The sequence below is a fragment of the Trachurus trachurus genome, assembly GCF_905171665.1.
Source record: "Trachurus trachurus genome assembly, chromosome: 14".
Classification (NCBI taxonomy): domain Eukaryota; kingdom Metazoa; phylum Chordata; class Actinopteri; order Carangiformes; family Carangidae; genus Trachurus; species Trachurus trachurus.
In genome coordinates, this window is record NC_139903.1 from 31,921,543 (window position 1) to 31,943,606 (window position 22,064).

At 43.5% G+C, this 22,064-nt stretch overlaps 2 protein-coding genes across 2 annotated transcripts; one reads left to right on the forward strand and one right to left on the reverse strand.

Moving 5' to 3' along the window:
* Positions 1–1,800: 1,800 nt before the first annotated feature.
* LOC310996600 (odorant receptor 131-2-like) lies at positions 1,801–2,730 on the reverse strand (the record flags this gene model as incomplete). The annotated part of the gene is made up of 1 exon (XM_083986022.1): positions 1,801–2,730. One exon carries the CDS (start codon positions 2,728–2,730, stop codon positions 1,801–1,803), a length of 930 nt encoding a protein of 309 aa, XP_083842148.1.
* A 15,023-nt stretch (positions 2,731–17,753) lies between these two features.
* LOC310996601 (odorant receptor 131-2-like) lies at positions 17,754–18,677 on the forward strand (the record flags this gene model as incomplete). Its single annotated transcript, XM_083986023.1, has 1 exon — positions 17,754–18,677. One exon carries the CDS (start codon positions 17,754–17,756, stop codon positions 18,675–18,677), a length of 924 nt encoding a protein of 307 aa, XP_083842149.1.
* Between the last annotated feature and the right edge of the window lie 3,387 nt (positions 18,678–22,064).

Here is a 22,064-nt window from a genome sequence, read left to right on the forward strand (position 1 = left end):
TACCGTTGGATTGGTAACAATTTTCAAAGTTTTTACATTTAAATGCTTATAAGCATAATAGGTCTGTAAAGTTTGGTGAGTTTTCACCCATGGGAAGTAGGATTTCCTCGGAAGAAGAAGAAAGAAAGAAAGAAAGAAAGAAAGAAAGAAAGAATACAATTGTGTCCTGGCAGCTTAGTTGCCTGGACCCTAATTAATAAAAATAATGACTAACAACAATAATGTAGAAATTTTTTTTTGAAAGGAGAGTAGTGCCCAGCTTCACCAGATGCAACAGCAAGGTTTTACAAGCCTTATAAGCTGAAACACTGTCGGCTGAACCGTGATCTGAGGCGAGACCTCAGCCTTTTCTAACATGACTTAGGGCCCTAGTTTGCTGGCGCAGCGCAGGTGGCGCAAGGTAGCGCAGCCGGTCTAATGCAAGTTTCGACCAGCGCAGCCTAGCGCAAAGTCAGATTGGAAGATTGGCAGATCGCGCTGCGCTGAGATAGGCGTGGCCGCGCAGCAGGGGGAGGCGTCACAGATTCAGCTTGGTGCAGTGGAAGTTTCGTCCGAAAATGTCCCGCCGAAGTTGCGCTGAAAGCTCGCCACCTCCAACCAGGTCTACTCTCAGCGCAGGGCGGAGCGCAGCAGGTGCAGTGCAAGTTTGGCTGACTGACCTGCAGTGCACACACGTCACCAAGACCTCACAGGCAGATCTCCACAGTTCCAGACACATTTCAATGCAATAAATATCCACAATAACCACTATTTAATGCAACTAACGGAATCAACACGTGAATTTATATCTATATAGATTGTCCCGTCACATCTGACGTCAGATCAAAGCAGAGATCAAAGGCTCCACCTGAATTAACACAGCAGGGACGAACTGGCACTGAAAAGCAGCTGTGGATGTCCCAAGCAGGACTGAGGGTGGATGACTGCATGTCGCTGCCGTGTTGAGATACCACTCTGCCCTTGTGATGATTCCTGTATTTATTTATTTACTTATTAATTCATAACCGCGTGCGACCGCATCACGCAGCCGTAATGAAAAACAAAACACAAATCATTATCTCTCTTAGTCCACCACAACAGCCTCGGTATCAGACAGTCAGTATATAGCCTACTACAGTACTCAGCATCTCTATCACAGAAAAAGAGAAAAAAAGAGACGGACAGAGAGAGAGAGAGAGGAGGACAGAGAGAGAGAGAGAGGGAGAGAGAGAGAGCTTGTCCTTTACGCTGATTTCATCCACATGGTGTGTGTTTATGTTGTGATTAGTGTAGCCTACACCTCTCATCTTATACACAGGGTTTGAATAAATGTGAGTTTCTTTATTAGTTTATTAGTTGTTGTTTCTTAGATTGCGTAGGGGTTCTCAGTGTATCAGATCAATCCTGGTTAAGTATATTAGTAAACTCATTGTTGGTCACTCTGAGCTCGGACCTCCGGGGAAACAGCTGTTTCCTCCGGGGAGAGGTTCGGCCTCTGGTGTCGCTGTTTCCTCCGTCCATGTCAAAGTATAAAATGACAAACTTGCAGCGCGCATCACCCGCCGCGCAGTTAAAGGTGAGGAGAGGAGCTCCTTTGATTGGTGAAGATCTGACTCGGCTGTGTCAAACCCACTCCACGCCTTTCTCTCCTCCTCCTGTCTCCCTTCCGCCCTCTCTCCTCCCTCTTTGCCGTTTGCGCCGGTGGGAGGGACGAGGGGAGGGATTGCGCTGGCGTAAGTCTGACTGCGCGGCCCACCAAACTTGCGAAATGGACCTGGGCCACACCCCGTTGGCGTGGCGAAGCTGCGCTGACGTTAGACTTCACCTGGTCGACGAAACTAGGGCCCTTAGTGTCAGTCGACAGCACAGATGGTAAAAGAGAACGGGCCTGATGGTCTGATCTCTGATCCCATAGATGAGAGAAGTCAGACATCTGGGGAGGATATAGATGAACACATAAACAACACTCTTGATACGTAAAATAGTTACCCTATGCAGGATTGTTGAGAGGTAATGAACAATAGCAGAATGCATAGTTGAGAAGAGACTGAGGCCCAGCTGTGCTAGATGCAGGAGCAGTGTGTCACGAGCCTTTTGCGATGAATCTTTGTCTGTAGAGGCTGACCTGGCTGCTATCATCACACCAATATATGAGGAGATTATTGCCACAGCAGCAAATAAAAACACAAAATAAGTGTAAACCTGGTCATAATGATAAGTTATTGGCTCATCCAGCAGGGGTATGTCTGAGCAAATATCAGTCATCTGCAGGTTTTCCAGGTCTTTAAATTGGAAAGTTGACAATAAAACAACTCTAGTAAGGATATTTAATAAACTAATGGTCCAAACCACAATTATAGCTAAAGCAGTTTTTTTGATGGTGATGATGGCAGCATGCCTTAGTGGGTAGCACACAGCTACACACCTCTCCAGTGACATCACCACTAGTGTGAGAGGAGAGATGGCATTCGTTAGCTTGGTGAACATGACAAGAACACAACACACAGGATATGTTAATAGTATTCTACAAGCAGCAATTATATACAGTAACTGGCTAAATGCCAACAGAGCAGTGTCTGCAAAAAGGAGATTATACAGAAGAATGTAACGTGAGGTCTCTCTAAACACCAGTTTACTCCTCAGGGTGAAAAGCATAATGCAGTTGATAAAGAAAAAGACACAGCATGGCATTCCAATCAGAATGGCAAACAAGACTCTTTCCAATAACCTCTCATCTTGTTGACTAGACATGTTACTATCACTTATGTTGAGACCCTGAGATTGGTTTGCATATGACATTTTAGAAAAACATTTCAGACCAAAAATAAATATGAGCCTATTGGTGTAATTAAAACACAACAGTGTATCAATTTTGTGTATTTGGATTCCTAAAACAGTGAATACAGGTCAGCACTAGAGTACAGATACCTGTTAGATTTGCAAACCTGAAGATTATTCACATACACATTCCCTGTGCTGACAGTTATCAGGTTAGAGGCCATGACTAATTTCATGTGAGCAGAACTGTTCTGCAAATCTCACCTGTCCTCACACACTATATCTTAGCTCAGTTTTCCCGCCCACTTCATGACACTAGGTGGACATCCAATAATCTTGTTCATGACATATTTCCAGTGTTGGAAATAGCATCTGAATTTGTCTCGCTTGAATGTGGTGTTGTTTTTGGATTAGGGTTAGGGATGTGAAAAGCATCCAGTATTTGTATTTGTATTTGTATTCGGATACAATTTAAAATAGGTGTAAAAATCTAATTTAGGATAGTAAAAATAAGTATTCTTTAATTAACCATTATAATAACAGGGTTTCCGCTACATGCACAATTGATCATGGCGCACCGCCACAGCAAAATAAAAGCTGCCACACCTTCAGAATGATGATTTTTTTTTATGTTAAAACTATGTAAAGCAGGGTTTCTACTGATCAGCACCCCGACTTTGGAACTCCCTCCCCCAACCTGTTTGCGACTCTCCCACACTCCTCATATTCAAATCCTCTGCATCACCTGTAACCATTGTTGTACCTGTTAGTGTCGTGTTGTCTTTGTCATTGGGGGCGTCCAGCATCCCGACACGTCACCTCAGTGGGGCCGTGCAGATGGCAAACGGCCCAGAAGCTGGGAGCTGACGGAGGCGTTCACCATCCCAATACCCAGTACAGGGTATCCGCGGATCCTTAAAAAGTCTTAAATTCATGTATCTAAAATTAAGGCCTTAAAAAGTATTAAATTTATTAGGTTATATGGTCTTAAATACAGTAACCAATGGTCTTAAATTCATGGATTAAAGTTCTCCGTCGCCACGACGGATTTCCGTCAATGGGAAAAATGAGGGGGGGGGGGGGAGGCTACATGTGTTTTTGTTGTGGTTTACTAATGCTGATCTCAACCTTTCTCCCGCTAATTAGTGAAGGGAAAAAGTAAGACATCATCAGCAGAAACCAGAGACTTTTGCGTATCCAGTTAAAAGCTCCGTACCGGGGCTTTAAATTAAATTATTTAAGAGAGACTACATTAGACAGTAAATAGTTTGATAAAGTGTGACCCCTGATCGGTCATGCTGCCCAGCACAGGGCACTGATGTGTGGGTGAGAGGAGCAGAGTGACCAGGCTTGAGCTTGGGGTCTGGAGCTCAGCGGAGCTGCGGTATACTAGGACCACGGTGTTCCTATCCGCACAAGAAAGTTACATAGTGCAGTTTCAGCTGATGCGACCCCATTCAGCCTGCAGCGGTGGCACCATCATCCTATTAACCTTTTTCTACCACTTCAGTGAGTTTAAAAACATTATTTTAAGATCAAAACATAGTGGGGCTTTAAAGGAGCATTATCGCAAATACAGCAGTAATAGCATAAAATAAGATGAAATATGCAAAAGATGGGTCGGGGGGAGCCATAACTAAATTTACAAAAAAAATCGCCAACAGTATAGTGTCCATGGGGCAAATGCAGCATTTGTCTTTGTTATGATCCAAGCCGGCCCGGCGCTTGCTGCGTTAAAATGCACTCGGAACTCGCAAATCCGACCCCCGAACCGGACAAATATGCAACAGTAAGTAATGTAGCAGTGTGTTAGGCTGCTCACAGTCACTGAATCGCTGGTAGAACACTTTGTTTCCACGTCCCTGTGTCTTTCTTTAGCTGTCCTCTCAGCGTTATTAAGGAGGAGGACGTTTCAGTTGCTGTTGTTGTCGTTGTTGTGGTTTTGCGCGACGTAGAGCTGCCGCTTCCACTAGCGAGTTTTCTTTTTCCCCGCGATTGCACGTTCATTCAGCCTGGTGAGGGAGGAGGAGGAGGGGGGAGGGAGAAGGAGGGGGGGCGGGGGGGGGACTAAACGAGGCTGCTCTCTCTCTCTGACAGCTGCCCACTTGTTTATATCTGATAAGCTCCGCCTGGCTCCATCTAGTGGCCGAATTAACGATTTGGATTTGCGATAATACTAAAGATATCGGGCCCTAGTTTCCTAGACCAAATGTAGTCTAGGCGCAGCGCAGCTTCGCCACGCCAACGGGGTGTTTACAGGCGCATTTTGCAAGATTGGTGCACAGCGCAGTCCGGTGCTGGCCAGCGCAGGTACTCCCCTTGTCCCTCCTACCGGCGCAAACGGCAAAGAGGGAGGAGACAAGGTGGGAGGAGGAGAGAAAGGCGTGAAGTGGGATTAACCGATTCAGAGGAATCTGTGACACCTCACCCTGCTGCACTGCCACACCCATCTCGGCGCAGCGCAATCTACCAATCTGCGAAATTGACCGTTCGCCAGGCTGCGCTGGTCAAAACTTGCACTGCACCGGCTGCGCCACCCTGCGCTGCGCCACGAAACTAGGGCCCCTCAGGTTCTTTTACCAGCATACTGTCAAAGAGGGCAGGAACACTTTCTTCCACCCAGGTCCATAATCCCAGAGTACTTTTAAGAACTATTTATTCTGTGACTGGACGTGTACCCAAGCAGCCTCCTGACCCCTCCCCAGAGAAATGTGAGGAATTTCTTCTTCATTTTGAAAACAAGATCGTGCAGATCCGACAGCAGTTTGGCACCATTCTTAGTGGACCTGACACACACTCACACCTCAACTCTCCTTTAACAAATTTTGACAGAATCTCTTTCTCCTCCCTGGAGAGCATAGTTGCAGCATCAAGATCTTTTTGTTTCAGACAGTTGGTCCTGCTGGTTTATTCATTATTAACCTCTCTCTGTGAACTGGCACGTTCCCATCCTGTTTTAAACATGATTTGGCTTATCCACTTTTTGGATGCCTCAATTTAATATAATTTTAGAGAAAATGCCATTTTTATCAAAGGTTTTAGAAAGAGTTATTTCTGCACAGCTTTTTAGACAAAAATGACTTGTTTGAGAAGTTTCAATCAGGCTTCTGCTCCCAGCACAGCACTGAGACTGCTCTTATCAAGGTCAGGAACAACTTGTTGTCATGGTCTGTGTCCCAGTGCCTTGTCTTGGTGTCATGTTCTTTGTGGTTAAGTTACTTCCTAGTTTACTTTGAAGTACCTGTCTTGTCTTGTTTGATTACCTCAGGCGTCTCACCTGTGTCAAATTGCACCATTTGAGTTCCAACTTACTGGTAGGGGTGCACCGAAAGGCATTTTTTTGGCCGAAGCCGAATACCGAATAAAATCAAAACGCTTGGCCGAATAACCGAATAATACCGAATACTGAAAGTGGTTATAAAGTTTTTAAATAAAATATTTTTTTAAACTTAATTTTCAAAGAAAGTAAATGTTTATTGACTATTCTGACAGTTTTTGAATATTCCAGTTGTCGTTGCTCATCAAAAAAGCACAAGAAGTTAAGTGTCTTTTCAAACAGTGGTTCCTAACCTTTCTTGGTCAGATTTTTTTTAATTCATCAATTAGGCTGCTAGACATTTCAGGCGACCTCATTTGAATTTCAGGCGACCCCACGTGGGGTCCCGACTCCAAGGTTGGGAAACACTGTTTTAAATAGACGTCGGCCACGGACGGAGTTGGCGACATGCTGGGACGAGGAGCTTTCGTTTTAACTGCTGCAGCCGTCTCTCCTTTTCGTAGCCTACTCAGCATGTTGTTGTTTGGTTTTTAAATGATTCCTACAGGAACGGTCCCCTCACTCAGTCCTCTCAGTGGCCGTGTCTCCGCTGCAGACAGGACGCACCGGGCTCTTGGAGCGACGTGCAACGGTGCACGCGGTCGCTGTGCAGCTTCCCCCCACTGCTCTTGTTGCTGTTGTTTTTCTAACAGTAGGAGTCACCTACTAATAAAGCTCCATGAGGTTTAAAGCAGAACTATGCAGGATTTCGGCTGTAATTATTGTGGCTCAGAGTCACTGTGATGGTAGAGTGACCTATTATGAGGTGAATGGGGTCTAGGCCAATGCGCTCACCCCCCCCACTGGCTGAAAACCGCACTTGCAAGATCAGTCCTCCGTCTCGGTGTAAATCTCATCAATGGATAGAACTATCGCGAGAAACTGCCTTACGGCAGTACGAGATAAGAACGCAGATGACGTCATGCATGTCATGAATCGTGATTGGTTTGAGTTCGGAAAGTCGGAGGAAACCATGGAAACATGTTTGTACTGATGAAGTTCGGCTTGTGGCTAACACGGAGCTAATGCTAACAGACACACACACACCATGGATCTTTTATAAGATAATGTAATACATCATGACACACACACACACGCCTTCGCGTTTTGGAACCTTTATTCATGTGTGTGTGTATGTCTGTGTCTTTGTGTCTTTGTCTGTGTGTGGCCGTATTAGCGTTAGCTCCGTGTTAGCATTAGCTCCCTGTTAGCGTTAGCTCCGTGTTAGCATTAGCTCCGTGCTTAGCAAACACCGCTCTCTACCTTCAGCAGTAAACACAAGCACGTGTAGGGAGGGGGTGGAGGAGGTGGGGCGGCGAGTTTTTTTTTTATGACAGTGACATGTGCCTCCCAGAACTGTGGGGGAGCCCCGGAGAGGGAAAAAAAGAGAAACCAACGAAGGAGCGAGCTATTTCCGGCCAAGTTGCATAGTTCTGCTTTAAGCTGCCGTTTCCATCATCGCGCGATCGCGTATTTATCAGACTTTTTTTTTTTTTTTTAATATTCGGCCTTGCTTTGCGCTCATTCCACCGAAGGCCGAATGTTGCTTTTTTTGCAATATTCGGCCGAATATATTCGGTTACCGAATAATCGGTGCACCCCTACTTACTGGTTTTTGTTTTGTGGTCTGCCTTTCGAGTCCTGTTCAAACTAAACCCCGACAGAATGAACCAACCAAAGAAGGACCCAGCAGACCAATCCCCTCCACGAATGATGACGCTCTTTGAGTATTTCGTCTACCTGGCAAAAAAATTGCCAGAGAGCAGTCAGCTGCCACCGACACCCCAAGGCCCAGCAGAAGAGTCCACTCTTGCCACCGCCAGCAGCCCAACCCTCAGTTGCAGCAACCCACCTACCCACTGGGGTCAAATCCCTTTGTGGGTATCCGGCTGGCCCTGGGGGGACCTTGCTCTGTTCAACAGGCTCATCCAAGCCTCATCCAGGCACCTGTCTGGCACCTTTCTCCAGTGTCCAGCCAGAGGCCTGTCCAGTTCCTGCCTCCAGTGTCCAGCCCCCTCTGCCCGGCACTCCCATGAGACTTTTTTCTCATTTTCTTGTTTGGTTCCAGCTGACTCAGGGGTCTATTCAATTCTGATATTACTTGATCTCAGCTCAGAATTTGATACTGTGAACCATGATATCCTAATTAGCCGTCAGTGATACACCTTGTTGGCATCAGTGGCGGGGAGCTTGGTGGTTTAAGTCCTACTTATCTAACAGGTCCTTCTCTGTGTCTCTTGGTGATGCCTCATCCTCTCATGCTCCTCTCTCATTGTTTAGAGATTTATTCAGAGGTACAACATTAATTTTCATTTGTATGCTAATGACATCCAGTTATATGTACCGTTGAAACCTGGCTCTTCAGATGTCTCACATATTCTCTCATGCCTGTCAGATAAAAAGCATGGATGTCCAACAACTTTCTCCAGATAAACGAACCAAAAGCAGAGGTTCCTTTTCACCCCATCTAGCTCCAGCACCTGCAATATTGACAGTCTCCTCTCTACCCTTGATATCCTTTGCGATAACATTCAGAAAGAAGCTAGCAATCTGGTGTCATTTTTGACTCAGCGCTATCCTTTGATTTACAGATAAGCGAAATTGTGCAATCCTGTTTTGAATCAGATTCCAGTGTCCAGCAGGAGGCCCGTCCAGCTCCTAAATCCAGTGTCCGGCAGGAGGCCCGTCCGGCTCCTGATTTCAGTGTCCAGCAGGACGCCCGTCCGGCTCCTGATTCCAGTGTCCAGCAGGAGGCCCATCCAGCTCCTGTTTCCTGTGTCCAGCCGGAAGCCCATCCGGTCCCTGTCTCCAGTGTCCGGTCGGAGCCCTGTCTGGCTTCTGCCTCCAGTGTTGAGCAGTTGAAGTGCTTGACCCCAGTCTCCGGCTTTCAGCTGGAGGCCTGTCCAGCTCCTGCCGCCAGTGTCCAGCTGGTACCCCAGCCCATCTCTGTCCTGAGACTCCAGTCAACGGCCAGCCGCCCTCCTGTTCTCCAGTCCCGCAAGCGGTATTGCCCTCCAGCCCTGGCTCCGGAGGGGACCCGCAAGCGGCGTCGCCCTCCTGCCCGGCCTCCGGTCCGTTCCCCAAACTCTCTGTGTGCTATTGCCCGGCCTTCGGGCCGACCCACAGACTTTGCCCGGCCTCCTGGCCTCCCCCCAGAATCCCTACACACTCTCGGCTCGGCCCCCAGGCCACCCTCCAGAGCCCCCGTGCCTGTCTTTGTGCCTGTCTCCTCCTGAGTCTCCGAGCCATCTGCTTGGCCTCTCAGACCGCCCGCCTGCGGAGGTCACCTGCTCTGCCTTTCATGTCCGCTGATCTTGCCCTTGACCCTTGACTCGCATTATATGGATATAGGCGGCCCTCAGCTGGATCCAATTTTGTCAGAACCACTTATAATGACATTTATGCTAGAAATAAGGTCCAGATTGTAAAAAAAAAAAAAAAAAACCCCGCAATTCCCCTTTAAGTAGAAGGATGCAATGGCAATTTCTTTATCTCAAACAAAAGCTAACAACAGTGGTGGCTATAGAGTTCAGAGTTCAGAGTACAGTTGCTAGAAACAAGGTGACATCAGAATTACGTAAGGCCAAAGCTGATTTTTTTATTCAAATTATCGAGAACGCTAGAGGTAACAGTAAAAAAATATGGCAGAATATAAATAAATTAACAGGAAAACAACCCAAGCAGGAATCTAAAGGTCTGGAATTAAAAATCGACAATAAGCTGGTGAGAAACCCTGGTATCCTGGCTCAGGAATTTAATTATTTTTTCATAAACTCAATAGAGGAAATGAGCAGCAGGTTTCTAACTTGTCTGACAATATCGAGCCTAAATTTAATATTCAAGAAATCACAAAATCATAAGTCATTGATATCATAAGTAATCTGAACAACTCTAAAGCCAAGGACATACACGGGCTCGACACCAGTTTCTTGAAATCACATAAGGAGGCCATAGCTCCCCCACTTGTGCATCTGGTTAATTTATCGATCAAAAACTCAACTGTACCTAAGGCATGGAAAATGGCCTCAGTTACTCCAGTATTTAAAGCTGGCAACAAGTCTGATTTAAATAATTACAGACCTATTAGTATTGTGCCCGTAGTCTCTAAAGTTATTGAAAAATGGGTCGCCAAACAAGTTATAGATTTCCTTGGCAATAGCCTTACTCCCTTACATCCCATGCAGTTCGGGTTTCGACCTTACCATTCCACCGAGACCGCATTGACCATGTTCATGGAGAGAACTAAGTATTATTTGGATGCTCATGGATGTGTTGGTGCTGTCTTTTTAGATTTAAAAAGAGCATTTGACACCGTCAATCACAAGGTACTTTTATCCAAACTGTCTCATTTTAATTTTTCTTTTCAATCGATCAAATGGTTTGACTCATACTTGTCACATAGAGAACAACGAACTGTGGTGGCCGGTGCCAGCTCCTCTTTTATGGGTTGTCCAGTAGGGGTCCCCCAAGGGTCCATTCTGGGGCCCATTCTATTCACATTGTATATTAATGATTTACCTGATTTTTGTCTAAATGTGGATGTTCAGCTTTACGCTGATGATGCGGTAATATTTACTAAAGCTAAAAATCCTGAGGAGGCAGCACGGGTGCTTTCTACAGCACTTACACACATACAATCATGGCTTACAAGTTCGTGTCTTATTTTGAATGCAAAAAAAACTGTTTGTCTATTTCTGTCGAAGCAATCTGCTTCTTCTATGCCTTCTCGCTCAGGTGTTTTTTTGGGTGCTGACGAGTTGGAGGTTGTTAGTGAATTCAAATATTTAGGTGTGATTATAGACTCTAAACTTTCATTTAAAAATCATGTTAAAACGTTATCAAAAAAAATTAAATATCACCTTTGCAACTTTAAGCAAATCAGAGTGTAGCACTACTAGACATATCTGCAGCAGTCTATCGTAAGACAGTCACCAAAGTAGTTATTATTCACGGGAGAAATGGACAGACAACCATGCTTCTTTCTGGTCCGGAAGAACTCAGTCACTGACCGTTTATTGCGCATGCTCACAACAACGTAATCTCGCAGGTACATCTGTTCTCGTATGACGTCACTGCGTGACTTATTCAACATGGCTTTGCTACTCATATTATTATATGCTTAACACTCCCACTCAAATACATGTTTATAACTCTCTATAGCAATAAACAAATGCAAATAAACAAATATATATATATACATACAGTATATATAACCCCAACATAAAACATTTTGCATACTGGCAGTGTTCTGAAAACTTCAAAAACATTCACATTTTCCAGTTCACATTACTCTCCAAACAAATACTCCTTGAACCTCTCAAGTTTAGCCTTTGTCACTGGCTTTGTAAATACATCAGCTACCATGTCTGTAGTAGGGCAATACTCTATTGATATTTTCCCTTCCATGTGTGCAGACCGTACAAAGTGATACTTTATATCTACGTGTTTGCTTCTCTGCCTGCATACTGGGTTCTTAGATAAAGCTATCGCTCCCTGATTATCCTCATATATCTTGACTGGTATATGCTGGTTACTACTATCTATCCCTTTAAGTAGTTGTACAAGGTACATACTTTCTTGAGTAGTGGCTGCTAGTGCCATATACTCAGCTTCACAGGTAGATAGTGCCACAGTTGGCTGCTTCCTACTTTTCCAAGATATAACTGGACCATTCTTAGTCAAGCTGAAACAATATCCAGTTGTGCTTCTCCTATCATTTTTATCAGCTGCACAATCAGCATCGCTGTATCCCTCAAGCTGTAGGTTTTCCTCACATTTTTGGTAGTGTAGTTCTTGATCTATAGTACCCTTTAAGTACCTCAGTAGGTGTTTTGCTGCAGTCCAATGCTGCTGCCTGGGTTCTGCTAGGTGTTGTGATAGTTTACTGACAACCCAGCTCAGGTCAGGTCTAGTACATGTCATAATGTATATCAAACTACCTACTATCTCTCTGTATCCTGTTGAGTCAATAATTTCACCCTCATTGTCAAAGTTTAACTTTTGTTCACACGGAGTGAATCTTGGTTTGCATTCAGACATTCCAAACTTTGCTAACATTTTCTCTATGTGTCTCTTTTGAGTCATTTTGATCTCTCCCTCACTCTGTTCAAAGTTGATACCCAGGAAGTGTTTAAGTGGACCCATATCTTTCATCTTAAACCTTCTCTTCAACATTTCTTTTACATCACTGAGTAGGGTGTTGTTACTCGCTGCTATGATTAAGTCGTCTACCCACACTAACAGAATCACTTTCTCATTTTCCGATTTCTTGCTGTAGACACAATGATCAGCATCATTTTGTACAAAACCATTTTCTGTAAGGTGCTCATGCAGTAACATGTTCCAGTTACGCCCGGACTGTTTTAAACCGTACAGTGATTTGTTGAGTTTACACACTAAGTGTTCTCCTGTTTTTGACTCGATTTCAAAACCTTCAGGTTGCTCCATATATACCTCACAGTCCATCGGAGCATGGAGGTAAGCAGTCTTTACGCCCATTTGGTGTAGGGTAAGATCCTCTTGTACAGCCACCTGCATTAATGTTCGGACAGAGGTCATGTTGGCTGTTGGTGAAAAAGTCTCTTTATAGTCAATTCCTTCCACTTGACCATATCCTTTTGCAACATATCTGGCTTTACAAGTCTCAGATCCATCTGGGCTCTCTTTCACTGCGTAAACCCAGCGACCTCCCACTGCTTGTTTGCCTCTTGGTAGTGGGGTCAAAGTGAAAGTGTCATTCTCTGTCAAAGAGTTCATCTCCTCTTTCATTGCCTCAGTCCACATTTTTGACTTTTTAGAGTCCATTGCCTCTTTAAATGTTTTAGGTACACCATAAGTTACTCTGTAGAAATAATCTATATTTTCACTTTTGTCATCATTACACTCAGCTTTACACTGGTACTCTCTTAAGTAATCTGGAGCCTTTCTTTGTCTTGTAGGATATCTTTCTCCCTGTTCTCTCAGAATACTATCTGTCTGGGTTGGACCTGCCTCAGTAGTTTCTTCAACACTGGACTCTTCACTCTCTTTAGGCTGTCCCTGACCCTGGTTGATTATTTCCTGTGGTGCATCTCTGTAACTCTCAATGTCGTCCCCTATGTCACAAACTGTCTGAGTCTGGCTATCTGTGCTACCTTTTGTTAAGAACTTCACCAGCCTGTGTTTCAGGACTTTTCCTGTCTCAGGATAATACACGTTATATGCTGGACTATATTTATCATAGCCTACAAAGATTCCCTTTTCACATCTGGAGTCCAACTTCCTCTTATCCTGCGTATATATGTAGCATTCAGAGCCAAATATCCTCATGTTAGATAGGTTAGGTGTTTTTCCTGTGAAAACACGGTAAGGTGTCTGCTCTAGCCGCTTACTGTAACACCTGTTGCGAGTTTGAGCTGCTGTCTGTACAGCGTATGTCCATAATTGCTTTGGGAGGTTACTCTCCAATAGCATGCATCGTGACATTTCAAATAAGGTTCTCCAACCTCTTTCGGCAGTCCCATTTTGATGGGGTGAGTAGGGTGCACTTGTCTCGTGCCTTATCCCATTACTCCTAAGCAAGGACTGAAACTCCTGCCCGGTAAACTCTGTGCCGTTATCACTCCTTATGCACTTTATCTTTCCGTATGGGGCTACATCTGCTATAATTTTTTCTGTAGCTTTTGTTGTGTCACTTTTTGCTTTGATAAAGTATGGAAAAATCATCCCACTGTAATCATCTGTAAATGCTATTGCATACTTGTATCCATCTTTATCTGCTGGCTCTATGGGGCCGCATAGGTCTGTGTGTACTAACTCTAGTACAGTTGTAGCTTTAGCATCTGCTTGTCTGTTTCTGCTCTGTGTAAACTTGCCCTGTGTGCATATTTCACAGTTCTGATTGGGCTTGTCACGTTTACGTCTTATTGACATCCCTTCAACCACTTTTTCTAATTTTGCAACATCATCAAAATTGCAATGACCTAATATTTTATGCCATGTTTGGATATCATGACAACCATACACTTCATCGACATGTTCATCTTCTACTGTGCTAAGATAATACATCCTACCATACACATCCATTTTGAACTTGGTGCCATCCTTGTGGACCAGCCAGTCATCACCGTCCTTGAAGCGGATCTCGGCTCCATTGGCTGTTGCAGCTTTGACTGAAAAGATGTTTTGTGGAAACGATGGGATGTAGAGTGCCTGCTTGAGCCTCGTTTTCACTTGTCGTCCCTCGCTGTCCAGCAAGTAGACTTCGGCGTCTCCCCTCATCTTTGCCATCCCGCTCACCTTAGTTCCATCTGCAAGCTCAATCTTGTGGTCCTCTGGTCTGAAGCTTTTATCAACTGTCTTGAACTTTGTGGCGTCGTTGATCATGTGTGCTGTGGCGCCGCTGTCGACCATGAAACCTTTCTTGTATGCTCTTTGTGTATGACAGTCACTTAGCTTGAAACAGAAAAATGTAGGCTCTGTCTCCGTCTCTCCATCAGCTTTCCTCACATAGTCATGGCCGCGTCCGCGCCCCCTTCTCCGCTGTGGCGTGTCCCATTTCCGTTCCTCTCTCCTCGCCTGGTAATCGTCAGGGCATGTCCTGGCCATGTGTCCCTTTTTACCACACGTGTAACACTCGACGTCAGCCAGGTCCATTTTCCTTTCTCGCCCTCTTCCACGTGTCCGCGTTGTCCCGCTTGTTTTCATCACGTTGTCTCCGTCTGCATTCACGTCACTCCTCCCGTATTTCTCAGTACTTTCATAACTTCGCAGTTTCGTTTTAAACTCGCCGAAAGTTATTTCATCATTTGTCTGGGTGATATGCACGACGAACGGCTTGTAGGAGTCAGGTAGCCCCTTTACCACCATGGCTATCTGAAGTCCATCACTAATATGCTCGTCTGCTCTTCTCAATGACGTGAATATAGTCTCTGCTCGAATAATATAGTCCGTGACTGTTTCATTGCTCGCTTTGTGGAGCGAGGAAAGTTCACAATACAAACTCACCACTCGTGGTTTGTCTTTTCCTGCATAATGCTCGCGGAGAATCTCCAGTGCTTTTCTCCCGTCACGTTTTGCGTCTCTCATTATCAGCGACAAACTTTTATTGTCCAGGCATTGCACCAGCTCCGCAAATGCCTCTCCGTTCTTTGTCTCATCTTCCGCGAGAGCTTCTTCGTCTTCCTCGTCTATCACCGGCTCCTCCAGGATAACTTGTCTGAGGCCGCGCAACTCCATGTGCGCGAGGAACCTTGTTTCCCAGAGCTCGTAACTTTTCTCATCACCGTCGAATAAAAGTCTGAACCACCTTTGGCCTGTATGACTGGGCCCATAACCTGTAGCACTACTAGACATCTCTGCAGCAGTCTATCGTAAGACAGTCACCAAAGTAGTTATTATTCACGGGAGAAATGGACAGACAACCATGCTTCTTTCTGGTCCGGAAGAACTCAGTCACTGACCGTTTATTGCGCATGCTCACAACAACGTAATCTCGCAGGTACATCTGTTCTCGTATGACGTCACTGCGTGACTTATTCAACATGGCTTTGCTACTCATATTATTATATGCTTAACACAGAGGATCATTATCAGAAGCAGCCGCTTTGATGTTTCTGCACTCGATGATTTTTTCTCATTTAAGCTACTGTATTACCAGCTGGTCTATGACCGGCTCTACTATTGTGAAACCAGTTGAGCTTCTGTACAAAAAAGCACTCAAAATTTTAGACAAAAAAACGTTATCGTACCATCATTGTAACATTCTAGTGAAATATAATTTGCTGAGTTTTCCTAATTTTTGTAAATTCTCCTCTGCATGCTTAATTTATAAAGTACTTCATGGCCTGGCGCCATCTCCACTTAAAGAGTTTATTGCATTTAAACAAACAAGGACCACCAGGTCAATCACTAACAGGGACTGTGTGGTTCCATACAGGAAGACCTCTTTCGGTCGAAATGCCTTGTCTACGAAGGGAGCTACGGTCTGGAACACACTACCTTTGCCCATAAAGGAGTGCCCTACTCTGTCTACTTTTAAGGGCCGCCTGAAGGTATGGCTTAGAGCCAACCAGGCATGTGATCACTTTTAATGTACTGATACTGTGGTACTGTGTACTGATATCTGTTAACATATATCTGTATCTGCAATGTGTTATATTTGTATCTGCAACGTGTTATATGTGCGTTCGTGCGTGCGGGTGGGAGGGGTGGGGTTAAGGTGTATTGTTGTGTAGTGATTTGTGTTATTTGTCTTAATGTATCTTAATGTAACTTTTTATATACCTTTGTTTTATGTTTCATGCCATGCTCCATCAGGCAGGGGGACTGCCAACGGAAATTAGCCTGTTGGCTATAATTGGGTGCATTTACATTTATTCTTTTAAAATGTTCATTAATGTACACTGTCCCTCTTAAACAAATAAAGGAAATTAAATTAAATTAAATTAAATTAAATATAGCACCACAAAAATCTCAATGTCTCAATCACTTGATCAATTTGATCCAAGTTTTGTCTTGGTCTCATGATGTCAAAATGTGAACATGGTGGAGAGGAGAGGAAGAGAGAAGAGGACTGTCTACAAATTGTCATAGAACCAGAACATTTTGTGGTTCAATGACAATTGAGCCACTAAATCAGATGATGCTTGTGATTTTTGTTTTTGTTCAACTGCTAGAACATTGAACAATTGGACATTTGCATTCAAAAGTTTAGAGAAGGTTAAATTAAGTTCACCTGTAAAGGTTCTAGTGCATTTTAGGTGCATTCTGAAATTTAATCCAAAAGCCAAACATCCCTGACTTTTTGTGAGTAGTGTATGTCATTTTACCAAACCACCAATTTTGTCAATTATATAGATATGTCAAAAGCACATATGTCAGGATATTATGTCACAGAATAATTTATTCTGATCGCTAATAATTTATTCCTATTCCCTATTACCATTAAATTGTTATTTTAATGGGTCAGCTTTCTCTAAATGTGCTTTTCTATCATGCTAAAAATTTGAATCCAGTTCATGTCACTGGTCACTGTTCAAGTACAGGTTTCTACTTACAAATTCTTTCCTTCACTTTTCCATTGAAGTCTAGGAAAAGTGGTGAGAAAAGGAGACTCCTTTGACTTTTCTGCCACAGCCCTATGCCAAATAAAACAAAGAAAAATTATATTCAGAAAAGAAACAGTACTGATTTGTCTTCTAAATACTACTAGATCAACTAAAGTAAAGTTTTTTAAACGTTTAAAGTTTTTAACTAGGAAAAACATTGAACCCTATGACAATTTATTTTTTGTTTTTTCTGTTTCCAAAATTGGAATTATAACATGCACAAGACAACTGGATGTCCACATAAGTGTCATGAAGTGGGCGGGAAAACTGAGCTAAGATATAGTGTGTGAGGACAGGTAAGACTTGCAGAACAGTTCTGCTCAAATGAAATTAGCCATGGCCTCTAACCTGATAACTGTCAGCACAGGGAAAATATTCATGAATCATTTTCTGATATGCAAGCAAATGTAATAGGTACCCGTACTCTAAAGATGACATGTATTCACTGTTTAAGGATTGCAAACTGCACAAAAATTGTTATGCTATTGTGTTTTAATTACATCAATAGGTTCATATTTATTTTTTGTCTTAAACGTTTCTCTAAAATGTCATATGCAAACCAATCTCAGGGTCTCAACATTAGTGATAGTAACATGTCTGTTCAACAGTATCAAGGGTTACTGGAAAGAGTCTTGTTTTCTACTCTGATTGGAATGCCATGCTGTGTCTTTCTCTTTATCAACTGCATTATGCTTTTCACCCTGAGGAGTAAACTGGTGTTTAGAGAAACCTCACGTTACATTCTTCTGTATAATCTCCTTTTTGCAGACACAGCTCAGTTGGCATTTAGCCAGTTACTGTATATATTTGCTGCTTGTAGAATACTACTAACATATCCTGTGTGTTGTGTTCTTGTCATGTTCACCAAGCTAACGAATGCCATCTCTCCCCTCACACTAGTGGTGATGTCTCTGGAGAGGTGTGTAGCTGTGTGCTATCCACTAAGGCATGCTACTGTCATCACTATCAAAAACACTGCTTTAGCTATAATTGTGGTTTGGACCATTAGTTTATTAAATGTCCTCATTCGAGTTGTTTTACTGTCAAATTTTCAATTTAAAGACCTGGAAGACCTGCAGATGACTGATGTTTGCTCTGGTATGCTCCTGTTGGATGAGCCAATAATTTATCATTATGACCAAGTCTACACTTATTTTGTGTTTTTATTTGCTGCTGTGGCAATAATCTCCTCATATATTGGTGTGATGATAGCAGCCAGGTCAGCCTCTACAGACAAAGATTCATCTCAAAAGGCTCGTAACACACTGCTCCTGCATCTAGCACAGCTGGGCCTCAGTCTCTTCTCAACAACGCATTCTGCTATTGTTCAATTCCTCTCAACAATCCTGCCAAGATTAACAATTGTACGTATCAAGAGTGTTGTTTATGTGTTTATCTATATCCTCCCCAGATGTCTGACTTCTCTCATCTATGGGATCAGAGATCAGACCATCAGGCCCGTTCTCTTTTACCATCTGTGCTGTCGACAGACACTAAGCCATCCCAGCAAAAGCTGAGAAGTGACCCTAGATTACAGTTGACTAACACAACTTCACTTACATTCAAATTAAAATGTAGTCTATGCTGAACATTGAGAAGCTGTTTCTCTGATTGCATTTTTACATTGTGTTTTAATATGCAACTGTCTCTTGATGTTGTATACTTCCATCGAAATGATCAGATAATTATGTAAAATCATTATTGTTATAGCCATAACACCCTGATTTTACATTGCAAAAAGGAGTTACTGTGCCATGTTTATGCCACTGACTCAGGTTTGTCATATTACAGATATGTTTCTGTTAATGGAACTGGATATTCATTATCAAAGCAGAGGAAGCTGAATTTGAGTGCAGCAGCTAAAATTTGACAGCGGGAGGGGAGAGTGAAAAGGTATGGGACTCCCACCAATGAAAATGATCGGGGCCTAAGTCCCTTTAGCTTGTATGTATGATGAAATTATACAAAAATTATACTAAAAATAGAATCAACTTATCCAAACTTGCTACTTGGATGTAACAGGATTAACACAAAAAATTCAGTTGAGTTTTGTAACACTAGCTACTTTGAGCATTTTAAGGGGCATCATTACAGGTACTTATATTGTAAAAGATGCATTAACATATCTATGTATCTATACTGTTATTAAAGAAAGCTTAACAACAGCAAACTGTGAGATACTATTCATGGACACATCAATTGAAAACATTAACATGTTTGTTAGCTCTTTGTTAACATGTGATGTTGCTTTTGACTTTTATGTTTATATCATCAGTTACTTGGTCACTGATTTACACTAAAACGTTCTGGCTTGTGAAAACATCAGTACAGTAAAATACCATAAAAGCCCTCAATTAGACTTTTTCATTTTTGTCTTTGCTTTGTGTTCACTCAGTTTTAAGAGTCTCCCTCAGTACTACACATACTTAGATTCTTCAAAACATCAGTGAATTACATTTGTCAATCACCAAAAACTTCTGTATAGTATAATAGCAGTAGCCCATACAGGCAAATTACAAAAAAGGACCCTGTTTTAAATGTTTATGCATAAAAGCTGCTAAAAATTAATAAAGGATTTTTTTTCACCACACAAAATTGTGTTTATCTGTTTGGCTCATTGAACATGTTATTTTAATAGTTTTGCTTATTCCCTGAAGCAATATTTATGCATGGTGTGACCAACCTTTATTTTTATTTACTTACTGTATTTTAATTCAGACCAACCTCTCCTCACTCTAAGCTCACAGTAAAACAGTACCAGCCCCATCTAGTGTTGTTATCCAGCCAAGACAGGTCAAACCTCCATATCAGACACTGAAAGGCCATGGCAGCACCCATGGAATCCTATAGAATTTTAATTCTCAATCTCACTCACAGAGAATGCCGACGAGATTGGATTATAGACACACAGACAGAAACAGTACCGCAGCAGGAAAATCAAAAACCTCTCCAAATCTGGTCTGTCAGTCATGACTATTTTTCTATAGCACCATCGGATCAGTAATGGAAAAAAGGTTTGGGACTGTATTAACAAACTCACAGGCAGACTCAATAACAAAACCAACAATACCCTTGAATTGAAAATCAGTGATGTTCTGGTGAAAGATCCCCTCATTCTTGCCAAATCACTAAATGCATATTTGATAAGTTCCGTCACTGAAATTGTGCAACTGTTTAAACCTAAAAGTACACACCATGTCCTATCAAAAATTACCTCCCTATCTTCGAACTGGCGGTAATCACTGAAGCTGAGGTGGGAAAGATAATTAGATCTCTTAAATCTTCAAAAGCCAAAGATGCTTCCGGGCTGGGTAGTTACTTTCTAAAATCAAATGCTGACCACCTGGAAAGCACTCACACATCTGCTTAATCTGTCGACCACCCAATGCACCGATCACAGTGGAAGGTTGGTTACACCAATCTTCAAATCTGTTTCCAAAACTGATATTACAAATTACAGACTCATAAGCATTCTTCCTATTATATCTAAGGTGGCTGATAAACGATTGCTGCAATGGTGACGGCACCGGTGGTCCCGTTGCCGTTGCTGGTACCGAGCAAAGCTCCAGAGGTCAAGGGAGGCTGGTCAGCCGTGCAGCCCAGCACAGGGCGCTGGTATGTGGGTGAGAGGAGCAGGGAAACCGGGCTTGAGCTTGGGCTCTGGAGCTCAGTGGAGCTGTGGTGTACCAGGACTACGGTTTTCCTACCTGCACAGGAAAGTTACATAGTGCAGTTTTAGCCGACGCGACCCCGCTCCACCTGCGGCACCATCATCCTATTAACCATTTTTCTACCACTTCAGTGAGTTTAGAAACATTATTTTAAGGTCCAAAAACTACATAGTGGGGCTTTAAAGATCTTATGTTCTTTTACCAGTGTGACGGAGCGCCTTTGAACGCCCCGTCATTCCCTGACCGGCGCGCTCTCTCTCCCAGAGATGGTGAGTGGGCGTGTCGCCTGGTGCCGCTACTCACTGGGAAGGCGCTAGAGGCATACACCGCAATGGACGAGGAGAGGGCTCATTCGTACCCGGATCTGAAGGCGGCACTCCTGACCAAGTTTGACGTCTCACCGGAGACGTATCGCCAGCAGTTCCGGGCCATGGCAGTTCCACCGGGAGAGAACCCAACAGAGACTTACCACCGCTTAAAGGGTCTCTACCGTCGGTGGATTCGGCCAGAGCAGCATACCAAGGAGCAGATCGGTGAGCAGGTCATTTTGGAGCAGCTGCTGCGAGTCTTCCCAGCAGACATCCGCACCTGGGTGAAAGAGCACGAGCCGATCTTTCCATCCATCGCTACAAAGTACGAACCCCTACAACCAGCATGCTGTCAAAGAGGCTAGAAACACTTTCTTCCTGATTGCCACCCATGTTCATAATCCCAGAGTACTCTTAAATTCTATTTATTCTGTGACTGGACCTGTACCCAAGCAGCCTCCTGACCCCTCCCCACAGAAATGTGATGAGTTTGTTATTCATTTCGAAAATAAGACTGTGCAGATCCGGCAGCAGTTTGGCACTGTCCTTAGAGAACCTGACACACACTCACACCTCCACTCTCCTTTAACTAATTTTAACAAAATCTCCATGTCCTCCCTGGAGAGCATAGATGCAGCATCAATATCTTTTTTGTTTCAACCCTAACCCTGCCATGTTGGGGACCGACACAGGTGTTTCAATTTGAGTTGTGTTTCTGATTGGCTTAGAACTAATTAATTAGTTTGAAACACGTGTGGGTCCCCAACATGGCAGGTGTAGGACTACATTTGAAACTCATGGATATCAGCACTCATGGAATCTCTCTTGTCCAAACAAATTACTTGGTTGGCTTTGGGGAGGCATTTAGCTCACTTGGTGGAGGCTACAGTCGTCACTGCAGGTGGGCCCAGTTCAAATCCTGCAT